Genomic DNA, 23,406 nt, shown 5'->3' on the forward strand with positions numbered 1-23,406 from the left:
ATGCTGGTCGAATCATTCTTTGATGCCAATTTTACGCTGAAAGCAAATTCTTTACTTTCAACACATTTCATGTAAAAGAGGAATACTCTGCTTGAATGTGATGGGGTAAAACAAAGAAACCGGGACTCAAAATATGTTATATTCAAGTCAGAGAAAATAAATAAATAAATAAATAATAAATAAATAAATAATAAGGAAGTAAATACAATTTAGGCTGAAATCTCTCTCTCTCTCTCTCTCTCTCTCTCTCTCATAAATGTACACTGCTTAATATTAGTAAATAAACTAACTAACCAACGAAACAGGCAAACTATATAAATAACAGCAAAGAAATAATGTATACCAATCATATTCTTTACGGTAAATAACTTCAAGGACAAGTAATATACAGAAGATATAATTATAATAAATGAAAATATCCCATTAGAGACCTCCGAAATATATTTTAGATGCTTTAATCTTGTAAGAAAACCGTAATCCTTTAAATTATAAGATATAAACCTTGGAATAAAAAATCAAATTCAAATCCTCAGTGTTGCATATATTTCTAACAGAGTACATTAATAACATGCATTGGTTTATTATTATTATTATTATTATTATTATTTCCATCGTCATCAATAATACAAAAGCTAAAATAATCAGTTTGGGGAACGTCAAGCTGCATAATGACAAAAACTATTTACTTATGATTTAAAAAATATAGATTTAGTGTACCACAGTTTTCCAATACTTAATTGGCATTGTAAATATACATAATCTCATTCTTTGAATAAGCTGTTTTTCGAACTTTAAAACTGGTTTGCATCCTTCATAAATTATGTCTCTAAAGGTGCAAATAATCAGAGATGGAATATATAATGTTACAGGAGAAAGTTTTGTTTTCCTTTGTTATAAATCTTGCCATTATCAAACCAGTTTATAAATAATAAATTGGTCACACTAAGTTAAATATATAGATTATCTCAAAGGCTGGTCGAAAATTTAATGTTATAAAGTAAAATTGTTTATTTATCAGATAGAAAATCCCCCCCCCAAAAAAAAATTTTCTTAAAAATAATAATACACACGATGCCGATTTAGTTATGAAATATATTTTAAAATGATATTTCGTTTAAAAATTTCACAAATTACAATAATAAAATGAGCACCTCATAAGATCAGTAACGACTAAAAAGTTTATAACCTTGTACATCGTTCTGAACAGTGCTCTTGACCAAATTATCAGCTCTGAGTCACGTGGCTAACACAAGTTGAGTACCATATTATGGCCGGAAGTTCATCTGCCCCGTCTGAATCGATGATAAGGATTTTTATGAGGACTTACTGATTGGTAAAAAGGAGAATTCGTGAAATGCCATTTTTCCATGGTATGTATTTCGTGCAACTTCACATCGTTAATACTAGGATTTTCAACAAATGTTTCTGTCAATCGTGACTGTTGTGGTTGTGTCGTCAATGAGAAATGCGTTCTCTGGAGACTGGGAAACTGAAACAACTGGCGAGGAATCACCTTTCTATCCATCTCGCGTAAGAATAGGTTGGGTCAAAAAAGGATGTTGGAAAATAGGTGAAAATTGTTACGACCAGTTTACGAACATGTACAGTTTTAGGAAATTATACCATGAAATTACAGACTTGCTGACGAAAAAGCAAGTTTAAAGACGGTATTTAAAATCACCGCTTCTATACGGTTCAGATATAGTAAAGAGTCACTTGGTGTAGTCCTTTTCTTCGGTTTTGTTTTGCTCACAACCGTAAGGGGTGGTAAATCATGCTACAATACTTAAAGAGGCCTAATTTCAACATTTAAATAGAATTAGCCAACACCTTCACAATCACAATGGGGCCACTTTAGTGATGAAAAGATAACATATCAATTGTCGTAGTTCTTTCGTTAATTTTTCTTTGTTTTCAGTCGTGAGGGAAAGGAAATCATAGTAACGTACTTAAAGCGACTTGCAAAAGGGACATAACAAAACATCGTTACTGTGTGATCGATTGGTAGTCAAATATTACGACACCACATTCCCACAGGTATGCCGGTAACTGCTATATATACCTTTGTGTTGGTATAACTGTTGTACTTGCTTCGGCAGTACATATATTAAAATTGGAACGATACAGAGAAGATTAGCATGGCCCCTGCGCAAGGATGACACGCAAATTCGTGAAGCGTTTCATATTTTTGCTCGATTTGTTTAGTTTCCTGTAAATTAGAAGGTCGGCATATTATATTATTTATACAATCCATGTCCCAACAGTCATCTTTTGCACGATGACGTGGAGGTCAGCCTACATGTAGATCGCCAGTTCGAACTGATGTATGCATTGCTATGACAGACGAGTCGATACTTTTTTCTTTATATTTTTATTTATTTTCCAACTTGTGGTCTAATTTCATCGTTCCGACTCCTTAAACTGTTTTTAGGACAAGAATCAAGAAAGTAATCTTTAAGAAAAATTCTTCACTTATTTGACGGAAAAGTCAACCTTTCGATCCCGTATGTATGTATGTATGTATGTATGTAGCTAGATGGGTTGACCTAGTTACCATTTTGGTTTAACCATATCAAATTTATCGTAAATACATGCAAATGTGCAAATTAGGTAGCATTAAAGTTAGTCTAACTTACGGTATCGATTATTCTGTTTATCAATCTGAATATTTATAATTTATTTTCCTTGTTCTTTCTGTACATTAGAGATCAACTCAAGTGCTATGATTTCCTTCAAATATTTTGGCAGCCGAATGCTGTGAAGTAAATATGAAGAAAATGTCTGGAAATGAACAGATGAACCCAAGACGGTTGTTTTTTAAAACGTATGTGAACAAGGATTACATACATGCACGTGTTTACGTCCATGTGCATTATGGATATTTCCAAAGATTACAAAATCCAACCATTTATTTATCCAATAAATGGGTCCCGGATCTCCAAGTGTCAATTGTTGTTTTGTTCCTCCTCCTCAGCACGTGGCAAATATATATCAGCGGTCTCGCTAGGGTTTTAAAGTCCAGGACTCCCATTTTGGTAAAAATAGGTGTCCCACCAGCAAAAGTTGCAGTCCCCTCCAGGGGTCAAGCTAGACTTGAATTTTATGGGGAAGTGACTACTCCTTTTGGACAGAACAGGGAGAAGTTTACGCGAACCTAGAACATTATATATATATATATATATATATATATATATATATATATATATATATATATATATATATATATATATATATATATATATATATATTCTCTTATTTGAATTAATCCCTCTATTTCCCAGCATTCATATTTGCGTTTAACTTTATTTTCAACAAGACGATTTTCTGGGTTATTTTGGCCATATGACTCTAGAAAAAGAATATCAGAAACTACAGTGCAACAAATTTTAACTGAGTAACCAGATTATATTACTGTAATTTCAAGTTAGTAAAAATGATTAATCGACTACCCTTAATGAGTTTGTTTTTTTAAAAATTCCTTTATTTATTTATACTTTTTAAAAGTTCACATTAATGGCACTTTCATAGATTTCTAAACGCGTTTGAAACAACCCCTGTACTATATACATGAGGGCAAATGCACACGTGTCTTCAGATTACATTGTTCGTCCTCATTTCTTCGTTGCAGATAAAACATTACCGTAACTATTCATACATAACAAACGAAAATGCATAAATTTACAGACATGTCTTCTTTATAGTCGGTATATGAGCTTAACCCTTCTGTCCTACAGAATCAACACAGACGTAAGTGCATCAACTTTTAGAAGGTTAGCCAATGTACCTCTTAAAAAATTACAGGACGATGTCGTTTTTGGATTCCTAACAGAAGAAGGCGAAGTTTACATTTTTTAGGCGACTTAGTGTCCCACTTCGCCTGGTAGCGTGATGACCTCTGGCCCTCTAAAAGAACCCATGAAATTAGAAGAACTATTGGTTGCCATTGAGCGTAATTTCTACATTCTTTGTAACACAGACATAGCTCTTGTTTGTCCGTCAGAGTGAGACTGAATTTTGTCAATCCAAGTAAGGACTTATTCCAAACACTACGCCATGCATCATGCACTTTCTTACACTTAGCTACTGTCACATCCGAACTATCAATTCTAGCAGCTTTAGCACTCTTCTGAATCTCGTTCCAATCCTCGTAAGTGTGATGTTTAACCCGAAAATACTTATCCATATTTGCGAATGGTAATTTGTCTAACTCTCCACGTCTTGATTCTGAGGTCACGTGTACTGCTTATTCCGCTACATTCGGAAATAAACACAATAAGGAAAGCTAAAGTTGTTTATTGATTTACTCTTATAAATGACCACATGTTCATCTCTGGGTCTTTCTGCCTCTGAATTCAATCACTGTATATATCAGTACATAATCACCCGACCACGATTCAAAGCCTTTGAACTTGCCGCCCATCTATTGCATGATGTTCTTTTAATGTACTCTTATACTGGTAATATGTACACTAGGGGGTCTTTCAGTCACTGAATTCTGTCATTGTAAATATCAGCACAGCTAATTGATCAACACATTTTCCTACAAAGCAGGTGGCTGAAGCAGGACTAGCAAGACTTTGAATTTTGCCGCACACCTATTACAAGCGTACGGAGGACTCCCGCCTCCGTGATTTTCTGCGTGCCAGATAAAAACAAATTGGCGTCCGAATAGGCGTGATTAAGCGTTTCCGAGACATACATACGTATATATATATATATATATATATATATATATATATATATATATATATATATATATATATATATATATTCTGTGATGACGTTTGATGATCTGTGTTAGAAAGTTAAGCCAAATTACAACAAAAGTAATTGTATTCTCCATAGCAGGACATTGAATCGGAATGACCTAATGTGGAATTGGTAAGGATGAGATGCATCCAGGGGAATATCTGGAGTAAGCCTGCGTCAAATCGGTGAAGATGAGTTCCGTTATGGTGTAACAAAATAATCGGGTGGGATTTCGAATTAACATCTTTGATTGTGGTACAGATACAATGTTTAATGAAAATGGCTTGAATGAGAAAATAATTATGATTAACACGTGCGTATAATAGCCAAATATTGGATCAGTTAACATAAACCGCACGAACTAAATAATAAAAATACAAATATATGACTTTACACAGTACAAGCACAAGGGGTGGATGATTCACAGTGATTTCACAACGAAATAATGATGCGTTTTACTCAAATAGTAAAATCTGGTATTTTATTCATATAATACAAATGTATGCACTAAAATAGTGAAAACGATGATTACAAAGGGACAGATTTACAAAATATATTTGCAGTCCCAAAAACCCAATGGGTATTACAAATGCCCAAAGATTAGCTTACGGCTAAAAGATTACATATATGGAGTTATACACTCCGTCACCAGCACATTTGGCTACCAGTCACGCTGGTCACAATCAAGCAGTCAGTATTCCAGGTTGGTCAATCATGCATTTAGCGCCCACCGATCACCTGCTACTCGACCAGCAACACATTACCCATTTCTACGGCGGCTATGGTTTAGCTTCACAGCTGTTACGTTCAATTCCAATTGTTAGCTCTACAGCTTGTACCAAGACGAATCCGATCACTCCAATAACTTTGATCACCCTGGTCCCTCTGGTCTGTCCGACTATTCCGACTGATCAGCTGAAAATGCATCTAACACTGAGTACTATGCATTACACGGGCATATACGATAACATGTAATGACGTTATATACATTAAAATACACATATTACATTATCGGCACAATAATTGTAAAACAATGCACACTTTCAGAAGTGAACCCAACCGTGCCTGACAAGAATCCTACAGTACTAAACGTTTCTTAAAAAAAGCAACGTTATATAATCAATCAATCCTCTCTGCGCCGTCTGATGTTTGAGGCGACAGCAAGGAGCACCATTTTGGTCTGTCGGCTGCTGTTATGGGGGCGGTCTGCAGGGTGAGGCCTCTGGTCTTGAGTTCTCGCTCCACGGTTCGGCGCCAGGTCTCTTTGGGTCTGCCACGGTTCCTTTTCCCCCGTGGAGTCCATCTCAGTGCCACCCTTGGTAGTGAGTCAGGGGACATTCTGCAGACGTGGCCGAGCCATCTCCATCGACGAGTTGCAATGGTCATCTCAACCACATGAGTCGTCATGGGTTCAAGTCATGTGTTTTGGAGCTCCCAGTTTTTCATCAAATTGGATGGTAAAATGTGATTGTATTCAGTGATACATGTTGTGGATATATTCATGAAGTGATCAGCTGTGGTGTGGTGTAATTACTATTTTTGGAAGTTTTCTTTCAAGTATTAATTTTGTGTTTTTAATATATCTTAGTCATATATTCATTTAGCTCATTTGTACCAGGAGTACGGACACTTATAGCTCACTTATAGCTCACTTATAGTTCAGTTCTATATTTAGTTTGTTTAAGCCTTAATGGGTTTAGTGAGTGCAAGTCGGAGCTAATCTGGGCTAAGCACATGACTTGGTATAGGCTCTCTTGATAACTTCTAACTCATGTTCATCTAAAGAGTGTGAGCTCTTTAAGAATCTATATTGCATGAGAAAGTTAGATAAAAGTTGACAATATGGCTGAAATGAAAATATACTACCTACAATAAATAAAAACAAAATAAATAAATAAATACTTGAATGTTTTGGGAGATTTTCATTAGAAAACAATAAAAATGCTATCTCAGCAGGATATTATAGATGATGTGGACATTGAGAGAAAGTCTGAAAACAGTTTTAATGTTGCTCAAGACATGTTAGATAATGAAAATGAGGACAACACCAATTCAAGGCTGGATTTAAACATATTAAAGATGGATGATATGGGAAAACTGAAGGAAAATGTGAGAAACATTGAAAGTGTCACTGATGAAAATGAGGACAACATCAACTCAAGGCCGGATTTAAACTTATCAGAGATGGATGATATGGGGAAACCGAAGGGAAATGTGAGTAACATTGAAAGTGTCACTGATGAAAATGAGGACAACATCAACTCAAGGCCGGATTTAAACTTATCAGAGATGGATGATATGGGGAAACCGAAGGGAAATGTGAGTAACATTGAAAGTGTCACTGATGCTGATACCAAAGATGATACCAATGATGATGCTCTATTTGTTTCACAGACTTCGCAAGCAGAACAAGATTCAGATGTAGACGAAATTAATGAAGGCATATACATGCAAATCAAAACCAAATTTGGTAATCTTACTAGAAGTGCCTTCAAAAAAAGATTGAAATCAACACTTGATGTCAAAGGTCTCAGGGATTCTAGGCAAGCTCTCTTTGATCTAGCAAAAAGGAAGAGATATGATTGTCCTGATGGTCGATTAGTAGAACGTTTACCTCTAACAAATAGTGCTCCTGTGGAGGATAAGTTATCGGAAGATATTTATATTATATTCCATTTCATTGAAGGAGAAAATAATTACAGTGACATGAAAGCATGTATATCTAAATGGGCATTGAAACATAATTATGAAACAAGATCATCCCAGCGTATAAACTCCATTCGCAGTGATTGTATATCACAAGGTCCGAAAGCTCCGGTCAGTGATAACGCCTTACAAAGAACTCATGAAGATGCTGATAGAATGAGCACAATATTTGCGCAGATAGCGATAATGAATGATAAGTTTGAAGAAAAATTCTCCAGACTGGAAAACCAGTTAGGTGATATTATCACACAGACAGAAAATGAGATCCTAAAATTAAAGTCAGACTTAGTGGAAACACGAAGAAACTCGAACAGGCGAACTCTCATATAGAACAACTGAAATTAAAGGAAGAAAAACTAATCAATGATAATAGAGGAATGTATTTCCAGATGTCATCAATGGCAACCCGGGAAAATGAGATTAAAGAATTATCTTCTCATGTACATCAACATCTGGATGTGATCATGAAAAAAATTAACTGTATCGAGGGAAAGTTAGACACAATTTGTACAAGACACAAACTTTTATACACTCAGTCTAACAAAGGAAGTGGTAGAAACGTAGACTTGCAAATGAAAGAAAATCGTGGAAATCATGAACTATCAGCATACAAGGAGAGTAGACATGTTATATCTCCATCTATTGACCAAGAAAATGTAATACATGGACAAAAAGAAATACACAAAGAGCATGCTACAGCTCTTCCAGCAAATTTGCCTGGAAATGGTCCCGCTATGTTTACAATGAAAGATTTCCCGCCACTTTCACGGAATGATCGGACTAACATAACGGAAAATGTGAGTCATAATCAGCGCACAGAAGTAACATCTAACAATGCAAGTACATCAACCCACAATCAGCAAAAGAAATTAAGATATGAAGATAGAGCTAACATAAATATAAATGAAAACATAAATAAAGATCAAATAGGGCACAACAAATCACCAAATGATCAAAGAATGCTTCCGAATGACGAGGAGAGACAAAAAAAGAAAGATACATCGTACAGACATATTGAGACAATTATTACCAGACCCAATCAAAGGAATATAGAATCAGATGTGTTTGAACCAGTTGTAAGAAACAAAATAAGACGCATTCTGCTATCAAATGTCAAATCGAGAAAAAATATAGATGTAGTAAGGACAGCTATCGCAACTCAGTGCAAGGAGGAAGGTGTGACAGTAACATTCGTCCGCCTCATAAAGGAACGACCCCATTGGGATGGATCAAATATATATACATTTCGACTAAATGTACTGGATAAAGATTTTGAACTGATGATGAATAATGAATCATTTTGGAGTTCTGGAATAAAATGTAGGGAATGGATAACAAACAGAAAATGGAGAGAAGGATACTCAATTGATGAAACGCATGAGAATTACAAAATATATTCCTAATAAGCATAGCCATATGACTAGTAATTGCTTCTTAATTATAATTATGCTCATTATTTCAACATGGAATGTACGTGGTATAATGTCTAGCACGCAGAAACTAATTGAATTGTTACCAGACACAGATATATTTGTTATCACTGAACACTGGCTTTGTACAAAGAATCTAACGTATTTAGATAAATTACATGATGATTTCAAAGTAGTTGCGCTACCTACTGAAGAGATACAACAATGCTATAGAGGTAGTAGCGGGGTTGCCGTATTTTATAGATCATCACTATGCAAAGTAAGCACCTTACAAAATGAGTTCCCAAATATTATGGCGGTGAAAATCTTAGTGAGAGACTTGGAACCTATAATTTTGATTGCAACCTACTTTCCCTCGACAACTAGAACTTATGATGCATATGACAAATTTTGTGAAAATGTTTTTGATGTGTATGATAGGTATTCTGCTGAAAATATAAGCATAATTATAGGTGACATGAATGCAGATCTTGTGTGTAAAAATCCTTCAAGAAGAGATCTTGCTCTCAAAAAAAGAATAGAACAGAGAAACATAGTTGCTACGCTGGTGATAAAACCACATGAACATTACATCACGTATAGATCAAAAGACATGTCACGAACGTCCACACTTGATTATATATTAATACCTGAAATAATTAGAGGTGCTGTAAAAAGACACATAGTAAATGACAAAATTGATTTCTCAATATCGGATCACCTACCTATTACAGCGGCACTTGCAAAAGATATATTGAAGGAAAATAAAAAAACATGTGTATCTCCAAGAATGAAATGGAACTTGGCAAATCCATTAGAAATGAGTATGTATAAATCTGATGTTAGTGCATTCTTGAATTTCACCTATGAGTGTAAAAAGGTAGAAGATATAGAAAAGTATAATGAATTGATAACTAAGAGTGTAATAACTGCATCAGACCGATATATTCCAAAGTCCGAATTCAAATCGCACTTGAAACCATACTGGAAGAAAAGTGGGTTTGAAAAATTACATCAGAATATGAGAAAAGCGCGCGGAGAATGGATCAAAGCAGGAAAAAATAGAAGCACAGAGTGTAACATTAAAAAAAGATACAAGGACGTGAAAAGAACATTTAGAAAGAAACATAGGCTAGAGAAAAAGGTATATAAAGAGTGCATATTTGAAGAGATAGAAAAGAGTGCAGAAATGGGAATAGACGAATTATATGCAGTCATATGGGAAAAAAGAAAAGATAAATCGGACACTGGTAATATTGCATTTCGAGGAGTCGAATCTAATACTTTGGATGAATGTGTCAATCTATGGAAACTATATTTTTCTGAATTAAGTGGTACAACAGACGAGGAACATAATGATTGTGTCAAAATGAAGAATATGTACGAAGAAAGCAAACTAGAGACTGATAACATAAAATGTAATAATATTACAGAGGAAGAAGTGTTGCAGCGTATCAAGTCTCTATAAACAAAAAAATCACCAGGCATTGATTGCGTATCGAATGAGCACTTAAAGTATGGTGGAAAATATTTAATCAGACATTTAACTGCCCTTTTTAATTACATGATCCAGTATGAGTATTTACCTAATGTATATAGATGTGGGATGATTATACCGATATACAAACAAAATGGTAAGGATAAAAAGGATCCGGTGAATTATCGTGGTATAACATTGACATCTTGTTTGGGAAAATTGTTTGAAAAAATATTGATGACCAGAATTCAAAAATATTTAGACAAAATAAGCTTTCCACATCTTTATCAATTTGGATTTCGTAAGGAGGCTGGAGCTATCTCCGCTGCATTTACTCTTCAAGAATGTTTGATGTACTTTAATAATCATAACTCTAATGTATATGCTGTTTTTCTGGATAACGAAAAGGCATTCGATAGACTGTGGCATTGTGGACTACTAAAAAAACTAAAAATACTAGGAATTAATGCAAAAATATGGAGAATAATCGCCCATTCCTACACACAGTCAAGTGCTTGTGTAGCGTGTAGAGGATGTATATCGAACACATTTCCATTACGGAGAGGCGTTGGTCAAGGGCGTGTAATGTCGGCTTTTTTATTTCTCGTGTACATAAATGACCTATTGAATGAACTAGTAATGACTAATTGCGGGATAACAGTGAATCAGATGAACATACCTGGCATGCTTTTGGCAGACGACACTACTCTACTAAGCTCTACGCTGAATGGATTGCAAATACTCGTGAATACAGCTTATCAGTATGCACAGAAGTGGAAATTGAAATATAACTCTAACAAGAGTAATTGGATGATATTTAGTAAAAAAAATGAAGTGTACTCATCAAATGGAATTACTCGGGATCACAGAATATTCCTAGAGCAAAAAATGTGAAATATGCAGGAGTTACCTTTTCACAATCAATGAAAAATAATGATCGTATAGTCTATGCCTACGATAAAGCTAAACGTGTAACAAACTCACTATACTCAATTGGATTAAATGCAAATGGGATGAATCCTATAGTTTCTGTGAAAGTCTGGGAAAGAGTTATATTGCCGTCTGCTTTGTATGGCTCAGAACTCTGGTTTAATATGTCATATCAGGGCATTGAATCTATGGAGAAAATACAACGATATTTCGCCCGGAGAGTACAAGGTTTCCCTCAAAGATCGCCTATTGGATCTACGACATCATGCTTGGGGATGATGTCAGTGGAAGCTCGCATAGATAAGCAAAAACTCGTATTCTTTGGTCGCATATGTAGAACATCAGCAAATTTAACTGCTAAAAAGGTTTTCCTCTGGGCTGTTGGAAATTTGATTTTTGACCCCCAGCATAGCTACAACTCTTTTATATATGATATAAATACTGTACTCAAAAAGTATGATTTAGAAGACTATCTCAGCGACTTTATTTTCACTGGAAAATTTCCAAACAAAATAACATGGAAAAACTTAATTGGGACAAGAATACAGATATTTCAGGAGAGAAAACATGAAGTGAGTATCAGAAATCCATCAGAGGAATTCGGTAGATTTCTAAAAATTAATCCAGGACTAAAAATGCATCATCTATGGAAAATAGCTTACACTGACTCAAGCAGAAAAATGGAATATGGGACATTAATTCGTATTGGAGGAATGCAAACAAGACCTGGACTGTGTCCCCTATGTGGCAAAATGAGTCATGACCGTATTTTGCATATTTCGATGAATTGTGCCTTAACCTCAGACGACAGAAACCACTTGATGGAAAGTCTATTTTCGTATGTGCCTCCAGTGATTTACCGTGATTTCTGTGATCAGACCGATGATGTTATACTGATTATACTACTTGGTGGTTTAAATGATATATCAGAACGTTTAGAATTTGAGACATGGATAAATATGATCAGACTATCTACCAAGTATTTCATTAAGATAAAGGATATTATATATTCGATTCAATAGAGAACTCACTCAGAATATAAAGAAAGAAATACTTGTACTGGATTGCAAAGCGATTAGGAAACTAACTATTTTTGTTGTCAGGATACATTTTCAAATGTTCTTTCGTATATATATATATATATATATATATATATATATATATATATATATATATATATATATATATATATAGTTTTTATATATATATATATCTAGTTTAGTTATGATTTTAATTTATTTATTCGTTTGCTATTGGAAATAATTTCCATAAGTTAATCCACAATTTTTGTGATTCTATGTATTTAAATGCATTTCTTTTTTGTCTTAAAATCTTCAGAAAATGGAGGAATCAAAGAATATCATCAACTCTCTCTCTCAAAATTGCACGGCTTTGTATCAGTGAACCAACTAGCCATCCAAATATCAAAATAATGAAATAATCGATACTCTATCTCTTGTGAGAGTCTAGTTTTTCAAAAGATAAGTATGAACACCAATATTTAAATATTATTATCTACGTTATATCCCAAAGACGTAACCATCGTATAATTTTCTTGTGTAAGAGCAAAAATAATGATATAATTGACAAGTTAGAAACATTATAATATAATTCTCAAACTTACAACTTTTAGTCTAAATTAAAAAGAGATCTGTAATAATAAGCTTTCATTATTATTATTATTATTATTATTATTATCATTATTATCATTATTATTATTATTATTATTATTATAAATAAATCAGTTGGATTTGAGGGAAAAAGGAGTTCATGTAATTCATGTTATTGTAATTATTAAAGGCCAAACTTTCAGAGTAAAGTGCCTTTATGATCCATTTTTTGTGAAGGTATGGTGATCCTAATAACGATCGTTTCGCTCGATATATGCTGGTCGAATCATTCTTTGATGCCAATTTTACGCTGAAAGCAAATTCTCTACTTTCAACACATTTCATGTAAAAGTGGAATACTCTGCTTGGATGTGATGGGGTAAAATAAAGAAACCGGGACTCAAAATATGTTATATTCAAGTCAGAGAAAATAAATAAATAAATAAATAAATAAATAAATAAATAAATAATAAGGAAGTAAATACAATTTAGGCTGAAATCTCTCTCTCTCTCTCTCTCTCTCTCTCTCTCTCATAAATGTACACTGCTTAATATTAGTAAATAAACTAACTAACCAACGAAACAGGCAAACTATATAAATAACAGCAAAGAAATAATGTATACCAATCATATTCTTTACGGTAAATAACTTCAAGGACAAGTAATATACAGAAGATATAATTATAATAAATGAAAATATCCCATTAGAGACCTCCGAAATATATTTTAGATGCTTTAATCTTGTAAGAAAACCGTAATCCTTTAAATTATAAGATATAAACCTTGGAATAAAAAATCAAATTCAAATCCTCAGTGTTGCATATATTTCTAACAGAGTACATTAATAACATGCATTGGTTTATTATTATTATTATTATTATTATCATTTCCATCGTCATCAATAATACAAAAGCTAAAATAATCAGTTTGGGGAACGTCAAGCTGCATAATGACAAAAACTATTTACTTATGATTTAAAAAATATAGATTTAGTGTACCACAGTTTTCCAATACTTAATTGGCATTGTAAATATACATAATCTCATTCTTTGAATAAGCTGTTTTTCGAACTTTAAAACTGGTTTGCATCCTTCATAAATTATGTCTCTAAAGGTGCAAATAATCAGAGATGGAATATATAATGTTACAGGAGAAAGTTTTGTTTTCCTTTGTTATAAATCTTGCCATTATCAAACCAGTTTATAAATAATAAATTGGTCACACTAAGTTAAATATATAGATTATCTCAAAGGCTGGTCGAAAATTTAATGTTATAAAGTAAAATTGTTTACTTATCAGATAGAAAATCCCCCCAAAAAAATTTTCTTAAAAATAATAATACACACGATGCCGATTTAGTTATGAAATATATTTTAAAATGATATTTCGTTTAAAAATTTCACAAATTACAATAATAAAATGAGCACCTCATAAGATCAGTAACGACTAAAAACTTTATAACCTTGTACATCGTTCTGAACAGTGCTCTTGACCAAATTATCAGCTCTGAGTCACGTGGCTAACACAAGTTGAGTACCATATTATGGCCGGAAGTTCATTTGCCCCGTCTGAATCGATGATAAGGATTTTTATGAGGACTTACTGATTGGTAAAAAGGAGAATTCGTGAAATGCCATTTTTCCATGGTATGTATTTCGTGCAACTTCACATCGTTAATACTAGGATTTTCAACAAATGTTTCTGTCAATCGTGACTGTTGTGGTTGTGTCGTCAATGAGAAATGCGTTCTCTGGAGACTGGGAAACTGAAACAACTGGCGAGGAATCACCTTTCTATCCATCTCGCGTAAGAATAGGTTGGGTCAAAAAAGGATGTTGGAAAATAGGTGAAAATTGTTACGACCAGTTTACGAACATGTACAGTTTTAGGAAATTATACCATGAAATTACAGACTTGCTGACGAAAAAGCAAGTTTAAAGACGGTATTTAAAATCACCGCTTCTATACGGTTCAGATATAGTAAAGAGTCACTTGGTGTAGTCCTTTTCTTCGGTTTTGTTTTGCTCACAACCGTAAGGGGTGGTAAATCATGCTACAATACTTAAAGAGGCCTAATTTCAACATTTAAATAGAATTAGCCAACACCTTCACAATCACAATGGGGCCACTTTAGTGATGAAAAGATAACATATCAATTGTCGTAGTTCTTTCGTTAATTTTTCTTTGTTTTCAGTCGTGAGGGAAAGGAAATCATAGTAACGTACTTAAAGCGACCTGCAAAAGGGACATAACAAAACATCGTTACTGTGTGATCGATTGGTAGTCAAATATTACGACACCACATTCCCACAGGTATGCCGGTAACTGCTATATATACCTTTGTGTTGGTATAACTGTTGTACTTGCTTCGGCAGTACATATATTAAAATTGGAACGATACAGAGAAGATTAGCATGGCCCCTGCGCAAGGATGACACGCAAATTCGTGAAGCGTTCCATATTTTTGCTCGATTTGTTTAGTTTCCTGTAAATTAGAAGGTCGGCATATTATATTATTTATACAATCCATGTCCCAACAGTCATCTTTTGCACGATGACGTGGAGGTCAGCCTACATGTAGATCGCACCATTAATACTGGCCGCCATGTATAGCCTATCGTGCTGAAAAATGGCGTTAAACCCCACAACAACAACAACAACATGTAGATCGCCAGTTCGAACTGATGTATGCATTGCTATGACAGACGAGTCGATACTTTTTTCTTTATATTTTTATTTATTTTCCAACTTGTGGTCTAATTTCATCGTTCCGACTCCTTAAACTGTTTTTAGGACAAGAATCAAGAAAGTAATCTTTAAAAAAAGTTCTTCACTTATTTGACGGAAAAGTCAACCTTTCGATCCCGTATGTATGTATGTATGTATGTATGTATGTAGCTAGATGGGTTGACCTAGTTACCATTTTGGTTTAACCATATCAAATTTATCGTAAATACATGCAAATGTGCAAATTAGGTAGCATTAAAGTTAGTCTAACTTACGGTATCGATTATTCTGTTTATCAATCTGAATATTTATAATTTATTTTCCTTGTTCTTTCTGTACATTATAGATCAACTCAAGTGCTCTGATTTCCTTCAAATATTTTGGCAGCCGAATGCTATGAAGTAAATATGAAGAAAATGTCTGGAAATGAACAGATGAACCCAAGACGGTTGTTTTTTAAAACGTATGCGAACAAGGATTACATACATGCACGTGTTTACGTCCATGTGCATTATGGATATTTCCAAAGATTACAAAATCCAACCATTTATTTATCCAATAAATGGGTCCCGGATCTCCAAGTGTCAATTGTTGTTTTGTTCCTCCTCCTCAGCACGTGGCAAATATATATCAGCGGTCTCGCTAGGGTTTTAAAGTCCAGGACTCCCATTTTGGTAAAAATAGGTGTCCCACCAGCAAAAGTTGCAGTCCCCTCCAGGGGTCAAGCTAGACTTGAATTTTATGGGGAAGTGACTACTCCTTTTGGACAGAACAGGGAGAAGTTTACGCGAACCTAGAACATTATATATATATATATATATATATATATATATATATATATATATATATATATATATATATTCTCTTATTTGAATTAATCCCTCTATTTCCCAGCATTCATATTTGCGTTTAACTTTATTTTCAACAAGACGATTTTCTGGGTTATTTTGGCCATATGACTCTAGAAAAAGAATATCAGAAACTACAGTGCAACAAATTTTAACTGAGTAACCAGATTATATTACTGTAATTTCAAGTTAGTAAAAATGATTAATCGACTACCCTTAATGAGTTTGTTTTTTTAAAAATTCCTTTATTTATTTATACTTTTTAAAAGTTCACATTAATGGCACTTTCATAGATTTCTAAACGCGTTTGAAACAACCCCTGTACTATATACATGAGGGCAAATGCACACGTGTCTTCAGATTACATTGTTCGTCCTCATTTCTTCGTTGCAGATAAAACATTACCGTAACTATTCATACATAACAAACGAAAATGCATAAATTTACAGACATGTCTTCTTTATAGTCGGTATATGAGCTTAACCCTTCTGTCCTATAGAATCAACACAGACGTAAGTGCATCAACTTTTAGAAGGTTAGCCAATGTACCTCTTAAAAAATCACAGGACGATGTCGTTTTTGCATTCTTAACAGAAGAAGGCGAAGTTTACATTTTTTAGGCGACTTAGTGTCCCACTTCGCCTGGTAGCGTGATGACCTCTGGCCCTCTAAAAGAACCCATGAAATTAGAAGAACTATTGGTTGCCATTGAGCGTAATTTCTACATTCTTTGTAACACAGACATAGCTCTTGTTTGTCCGTCAGAGTGAGACTGAATTTTGTCAATCCAAGTAAGGACTTATTCCAAACACTACGCCATGCATCATGCACTTTCTTACACTTAGCTACTGTCACATCCGAACTATCAATTCTAGCAGCTTTAGCACTCTTCTGAATCTCGTTCCAATCCTCGTAAGTGTGATGTTTAACCCGAAAATACTTATCCATATTTGCGAGTGGTAATTTGTCTAACTCTCCACGTCTTGATTCTGAGGTCACGTGTACTGCTTATTCCGCTACATTCGGAAATAAACACAATAAGGAAAGCTAAAGTTGTTTACTGATTTACTCTTATAAATGACCACATGTTCATCTCTGGGTCTTTCTGCCTCTGAATTCAATCACTGTATATATCAGTACATAATCACCCGACCACGATTCAAAGTCTTTGAACTTGCCGCCCATCTATTGCATGATGTTCTTTTAATGTACTCTTATACTGGTAATATGTACACTAGGGGGTCTTTCAGTCACTGAATTCTGTCATTGTAAATATCAGCACAGCTAATTGATCAACACATTTTCCTACAAAGCAGGTGGCTGAAGCAGGACTAGCAAGACTTTGAATTTTGCCGCACACCTATTACAAGCGTACGGAGGACTCCCGCCTCCGTGATTTTCTGCGTGCCAGATAAAAACAAATTGGCGTCCAAATACGCGTGATTAAGCGTTTCCGAGACATACATACGTATATATATATATATATATATATATATATATATATATATATATATATATATATATATATATATATATATATATATTCTGTGATGACATTTGATGATCTGTGTTACAAAGTTAAGCCAAATTACAACAAAAGTAATTGTATTCTCCATAGCAGGACATTGAATCGGAATGACCTAATGTGGAATTGGTAAGGATGAGATGCATCCAGCGGAATATCTGGAGTAAGCCTGCGTCAAATCGGTGAAGATGAGTTCCGTTATGGTGTAACAAAATAATCGGGTGGGATTTCGAATTAACATCTTTGATTGTGGTACAGATACAATGTTTAATAATAAATGGCTTGAATGAGAAAATAATTATGATTAACACGTGCGTATAATAGCCAAATATTGGATCAGTTAACATAAACCGCACGAACTAAATAATAAAAATACAAATATATGACTTTACACAGTACAAGCACAAGGGGTGGATGATTCACAGTGATTTCACAACGAAATAATGATGCGTTTTACTCAAATAGTAAAATCTGGTATTTTATTCATATAATACAAATGTATGCACTAAAATAGTGAAAACGATGATTACAAAGGGACAGATTTACAAAATATATTTGCAGTCGGAAAACCCAATGGGTATTACAAATGCCCAAAGATTAGCTTACTGCTAAAAGATTACATATATGGAGTTATACACTCCGTCACCAGCACATTTGGCTACCAGTCACGCTGGTCACAATCAAGCAGTCAGTATTCCAGGTTGGTCAATCATGCATTCAGCGCCCACCGATCACCTGCTACTCGACCAGCAACACATTACCCATTTCTACGGCGGCTATGGTTTAGCTTCACAGCTGTTACGTTCAATTCCAATTGTTAGCTCTACAGCTTGTACCAAGACGAATCCGATCACTCCGATAACTTTGATCACCCTGGTCCCTCTGGTCAGTCCGTCCTGGTCCCTCTGGTCTGTCCGACTATTCCGACTGATCAGCTGAAAATGCATCTAACACTGAGTACTATGCATTACACGGGCATATACGATAACATGTAATGACGTTATATACATTAAAATACACATATTACATTATCGGCACAATAATTGTAAAACAATGCACACATTCAGAAGTGAACCCAACCGTGCCTGACAAGAATCCTACAGTACTAAACGTTTCTTAAAAAAGCAACGTTATATAATCAATCAATCCTCTCTGCGCCGTCTGATGTTTGAGGCGACAGCAGGGAGCACCATTTTGGTCTGTCGGCTGCTGTTATGGGGGCGGTCTGCAGGGTGAGGCCTCTGGTCTTGAGTTCTCGCTCTACGGTTCGGCGCCAGGTCTCTTTGGGTCTGCCACGGTTCCTTTTCCCCCGTGGAGTCCATCTCGGTGCCACCCTTGGTAGTGAGTCAGGGGGCATTCTGCAGACGTGGCCGAGGCATCTCCATCGACGAGTTGCAATGGTCTCTGCGATGGTGCTTGCGCCCACTCTGTGCCGGAGTTCCTCGTTCGTGATCATGTTTGGGCAGAAGATCCTCATGTTCCATTGCAGGCACTTGGTCTGGAAGACTTCGAGCTTGTGTTCTATGTTATTAGTTGTCTTCCAACACTCTGACCCGTACAAAAGGACGCTCAGCACGTTGCTCTTGAAGATACGGATCTTCGTGTGGGCGCTGAGGTTTGTTGTCCTCCAGATGGGCTTCAGCATTGCGAAGGCCTGGTTGGCCTTGCTGATTCTTGTGGTGACTTCCCTTGTGTAATCTCCATCCTTGGCGACCTTGCTGCCTAGGTGCGTGAGTTCGTCTACTTGTTGCAGAGGCTGGTCGTTGATGGTAATTGTGTCGCCCACTCTAGTGTTTTTCCTCAAGACTTGTGTCTTCCCTATGTTGACTCGAAGATATATGGTGCTTGCTGTCTATACCAACTGTTGTGTCTTCCGTTGGATATCCTGGTGTTCGCTTGCCAGCAACCCGATGTCGTCGGCATAATCCAGGTCATCCGGCATTGAGGTCAGCGTCCACTAAATTCCTTGCCTCCTGCCCTCTGTGGTGCGGCGCATGATCCAGTCAATGGCCAGTGAGAAGAGGATCGGCGAGTGAATGCATCCTTGCTTCACTCCGGTTTCCACCTTGAATGGTTCAGTGAATATGTTGTTGTGGATGACTCTGCACTCAAAGTTCTCGTACAGGGACCTGGTGACGTTGACAAGTTTCTGGGGGATGCCATAGTGTCGTAGGAGTTTCCACAGAGAGGCTCGGTGCAGGCTGTCGAAGGCCTTCTCAAAGTCCACAAAGACCACATAAAGGGATCCATTCCACTCATGGGGCTGCTCAAGGATCTTTCTCAGAACGAAGATGTGGTCGATGCAGAATTTGCCCTTCCTAAAGCCTGCCTCTTCCTGCTGTAGGATGCCGTCCACAGCTGATGTGATGCGTTGGAGAATGATGCGACTGAAAATATTACTGGAGATGGATAGAAAGGTGATTCCTCGCCAGTTGTTGCAGTTCCCCAGATCTCCTTTCTTGGGAAGTTTGACGATGATTCCTGTTTTCCAGTCATTTGATGCTTCTTCACTATCCCAGATCTTTTGGAGACTCTGGCAAAGAAGCTACGGTGTCATTGTGTCTTCTGCCTTCAGCATCTCGGGGCATACTTCATCATCGCCAGATGCCTTCCCATTCTTCAGCTTGTGGATGGCCTGCTTGACCTCCCCAAAAGTGATGTCGCAGTTGATGTCACGTTCCTCCTCTGCTTCAGGAATGTCAGCGAGTACTGGTGGGTCTGGGGGATTCAGTATGGACTCAAAGTGTTGCTTCCATCTCTTCAGCTTCTCCTCCTCCACTGTGACATGAGTTCCATCTTCATCTCTCACTAGAAGGTCGTGGTGCTGGCTATATCAGCCCTTCAGCTTCTTGGTGTTCTGGTATACCGTCTTCATGTCTTTCTGCTTTGCTGCTGCCTCCGCCTCCTTTGCCAGTCTCTCTGTATATTCTCTCCTGTCTCTCCTTGCTGATTTCTTCACCTCCTTGTCTTTACCTCTATACACCTTCGAAATTCTCTCTTTCAGTCTTGGTGACTTGGCGTCCAAAAGTCTCTTCTTTATCTGTCTTCTTTCGTCTATGCGAGTCCACGTCTCTCCTGATATCCACTCTGTCTTCTTACTATTCCTATAACCTAAATCTACTTCTCCTGCTTCCTTCATTGCTCTGTTGAAAGTGTCGATGGTTAGCTCTGTCTCGTCTTCTATAACACTAAACCTATTCCTTAGGGCCAGCCTAAACTCTTCATTCACTTTTAAATCTTTCAGCTTGGCCACATCGAAGCGCTGATTGCTGGAGACCCTTATCCTAACTTTCCTAAGCTTCAAAGTCACCTTGGCCACCAGAAGACTATGGTCGCTGCCGATGTCAGCGTGCCGCATCACTTGCACGTCCTGCAGGGAGTGTTTCCATCGGCCGTTGATGATGATGTGGTCCACGTCTCTCCTGATATCCACTCCGTCTTCTTACTATTCCTATAACCTAAAACTACTTCTCCTGCTTCCTTCATTGCTCTGTTGAAATTGTCGATGGTCAGCGCTGTCTCATCTTCTAGAACACTAAACCTATTCCTTACGGCCAGCCTAACTCTTCCTTCACTTTTGGATCTTTCAGCTTGGCCACATCGAAGCGCTGATTCCTGGAGACCCTTATCCTAACTTTCCTGAGCTTCAAGGTCACCTTGGCCACCAGAAGACTATGGTCGCTGCCGATGTCAGCGTGCCGCATCACTCGCACTTCCTGCAGGGAGTGTTTCCATCGGCCGTTGATGATGATGTGGTCGATCTGGTTCTGAGTTTTGCCGTCTGGTGACGTCCATATTAGCTTGTGGATGTCCTTGTGCAACTTTTTATATTGCTAATATAAATCTCTTGCGAAGTCACAAACAAGAATAGAAAGTATCTGCATGATAGTACGTAAGCCGAAGCTACATAGAAAATATACAAAAATAAACATGGTAGTACAATAGTCAGAACGTAGACACAATAAAGTTCTTAAAATAGACTGCTCACTGACAAGACGTTCCGTCATGTAAAGATTTTGACCTACGGTGAGGTATTTATACATATACGGTACCTCAATACATCGTCTGTGTGCTGGAAGTACTCGGTTCTTCCCATCGAAAGAACTTCGCACGTGCGGCATAGGATGAACCGTACTCACTATTTCGAAGTCTTTGTGCAATATACATAAATTACCTTCGGGTATCGTTGTACACAAAAACGAAACCCGAATACATGTAGTTAATAAATAAAAGGATTTATATAATTCCGTGACACAAGCCAGTGTCGGGCGTAAGTCACTTGAAATAGGGAAATATAATATTCGTCCAGAGGAGTGTTGGGATTAATCCCGAAGCGAAAAATCTGTAGTGTAGGGTAGTGTCAGGGGTAGGCCAGAGTCGAAAGGGTGAAGATATGTTTTCATATAGGGGAGTCCCAGGAGTAAGCAACGAGTAGTTTAGGCAGCTTGGACGCCTTACTACATTGATTAAGCTCCATGTGGAGGGCTGCAACAAATATTGATAAACCTTTGTGTGGAGGGCTAGACCAAACATTGATTAAGCTCCAAGTGGTGGGTTAGACCAAACACCGATAAAGCTACGTGTGGAGGCCTATACCAAACATTGGGTAAGCTCCGTGTGGAGGGCTAGACCAAACATTGATTAAGCTCCATGTGGTGGGTTAGACGAAACATTGATTAAGCTACGTGTGGAGGGCTAGACCAAACATTGATAAAGCTCCGTATACAGGGCTGGACCAAACATTGGTTAAGCTCCATGTGGTGGGTTAGACCAAACATTGATGAAGCTCCATGTGGTGGGTTAGACCAAACATTGATTAAGCTACGTGTGGAGGGCTAGACCAAACATTGATAAATCTCCACGTGGAGGGCTAGACCAAACATTGGTTAAGCTCCATGTGGTGGGCTACACCAAACATTGATAAAGCTACGTGTCGAGGGCTAGACCAAACATTAATTAAGCTACGTGTGGAGGGCTAGACCAAACATTGATAAAGCTCCATGTGGAGGGCTAGACCAAACATTGATTAAGCTCAGTGTGTGGGCTAGACCAAACATTGATAAAGCTCAATGTGTGGGCTAGACCAAACATTGATAAAGCTACATGTGGAGGGCTAGACCAAACATTGGGTAAGCTCCGTGTGGTGGGTTAGACCAAACATTGATAAAGCTACGTGTGGAGGGCTAGACCAAGCATTGATAAAGCTCCGTTTGGATTGCTAGACCAAGCATTGATTAAGCTATGTGTGGAGGGCTAGACCAAACATTGATATAGCGCCGTTTGGAGGGCTAGACTAAGCATTGATTAAGCTACGTGTGGAGGGCTAGACCAAACATTGATAAAGCTCTGTGTGGAGGGCTAGACCAAACATTGATAAAGCTCCTTGTGGAGGGCTAGACCAAACATTGATAAAGCTCCGTGTGGA

General features: G+C 36.8%; 1 protein-coding gene, 2 long non-coding RNA genes and 2 other non-coding genes across 5 annotated transcripts; 4 read left to right on the forward strand and 1 right to left on the reverse strand.

Moving 5' to 3' along the window:
* Positions 1-1,247: 1,247 nt before the first annotated feature.
* LOC149786766 (uncharacterized) lies at positions 1,248-2,937 on the forward strand. Its single transcript, XR_016425219.1, has 2 exons — positions 1,248-1,370; positions 2,708-2,937. It is a non-coding gene; the product is annotated as an uncharacterized LOC149786766 (long non-coding RNA).
* On the forward strand, positions 2,084-2,190 carry LOC149786767 (U6 spliceosomal RNA). The gene has a single exon (XR_016425310.1). It is a non-coding gene; the product is annotated as a U6 spliceosomal RNA (small nuclear RNA).
* Positions 2,938-14,427: 11,490 nt separating the features above from the next.
* Positions 14,428-16,184, forward strand: LOC149786768 (uncharacterized). The gene is made up of 2 exons (XR_016425220.1): positions 14,428-14,527; positions 15,955-16,184. It is a non-coding gene; the product is annotated as an uncharacterized LOC149786768 (long non-coding RNA).
* LOC149786769 (U6 spliceosomal RNA) lies at positions 15,241-15,347 on the forward strand. Its single transcript, XR_016425299.1, has one exon. It is a non-coding gene; the product is annotated as a U6 spliceosomal RNA (small nuclear RNA).
* A 4,630-nt stretch (positions 16,185-20,814) lies between the features above and the next one.
* LOC149786770 (uncharacterized) lies at positions 20,815-21,339 on the reverse strand. Its single transcript, XM_089975973.1, has one exon. The coding sequence runs from the start codon at positions 21,337-21,339 to the stop codon at positions 20,815-20,817; it is 525 nt and encodes a 174-aa protein (XP_089832099.1).
* Between the last annotated feature and the right edge of the window lie 2,067 nt (positions 21,340-23,406).

Source organism: Sinohyriopsis cumingii, chromosome 12 (assembly GCF_028554795.1).
Source record: "Sinohyriopsis cumingii isolate HCF-2022 chromosome 12, ASM2855479v2, whole genome shotgun sequence".
Taxonomy (NCBI): Eukaryota; Metazoa; Mollusca; class Bivalvia; order Unionida; family Unionidae; genus Sinohyriopsis; species Sinohyriopsis cumingii.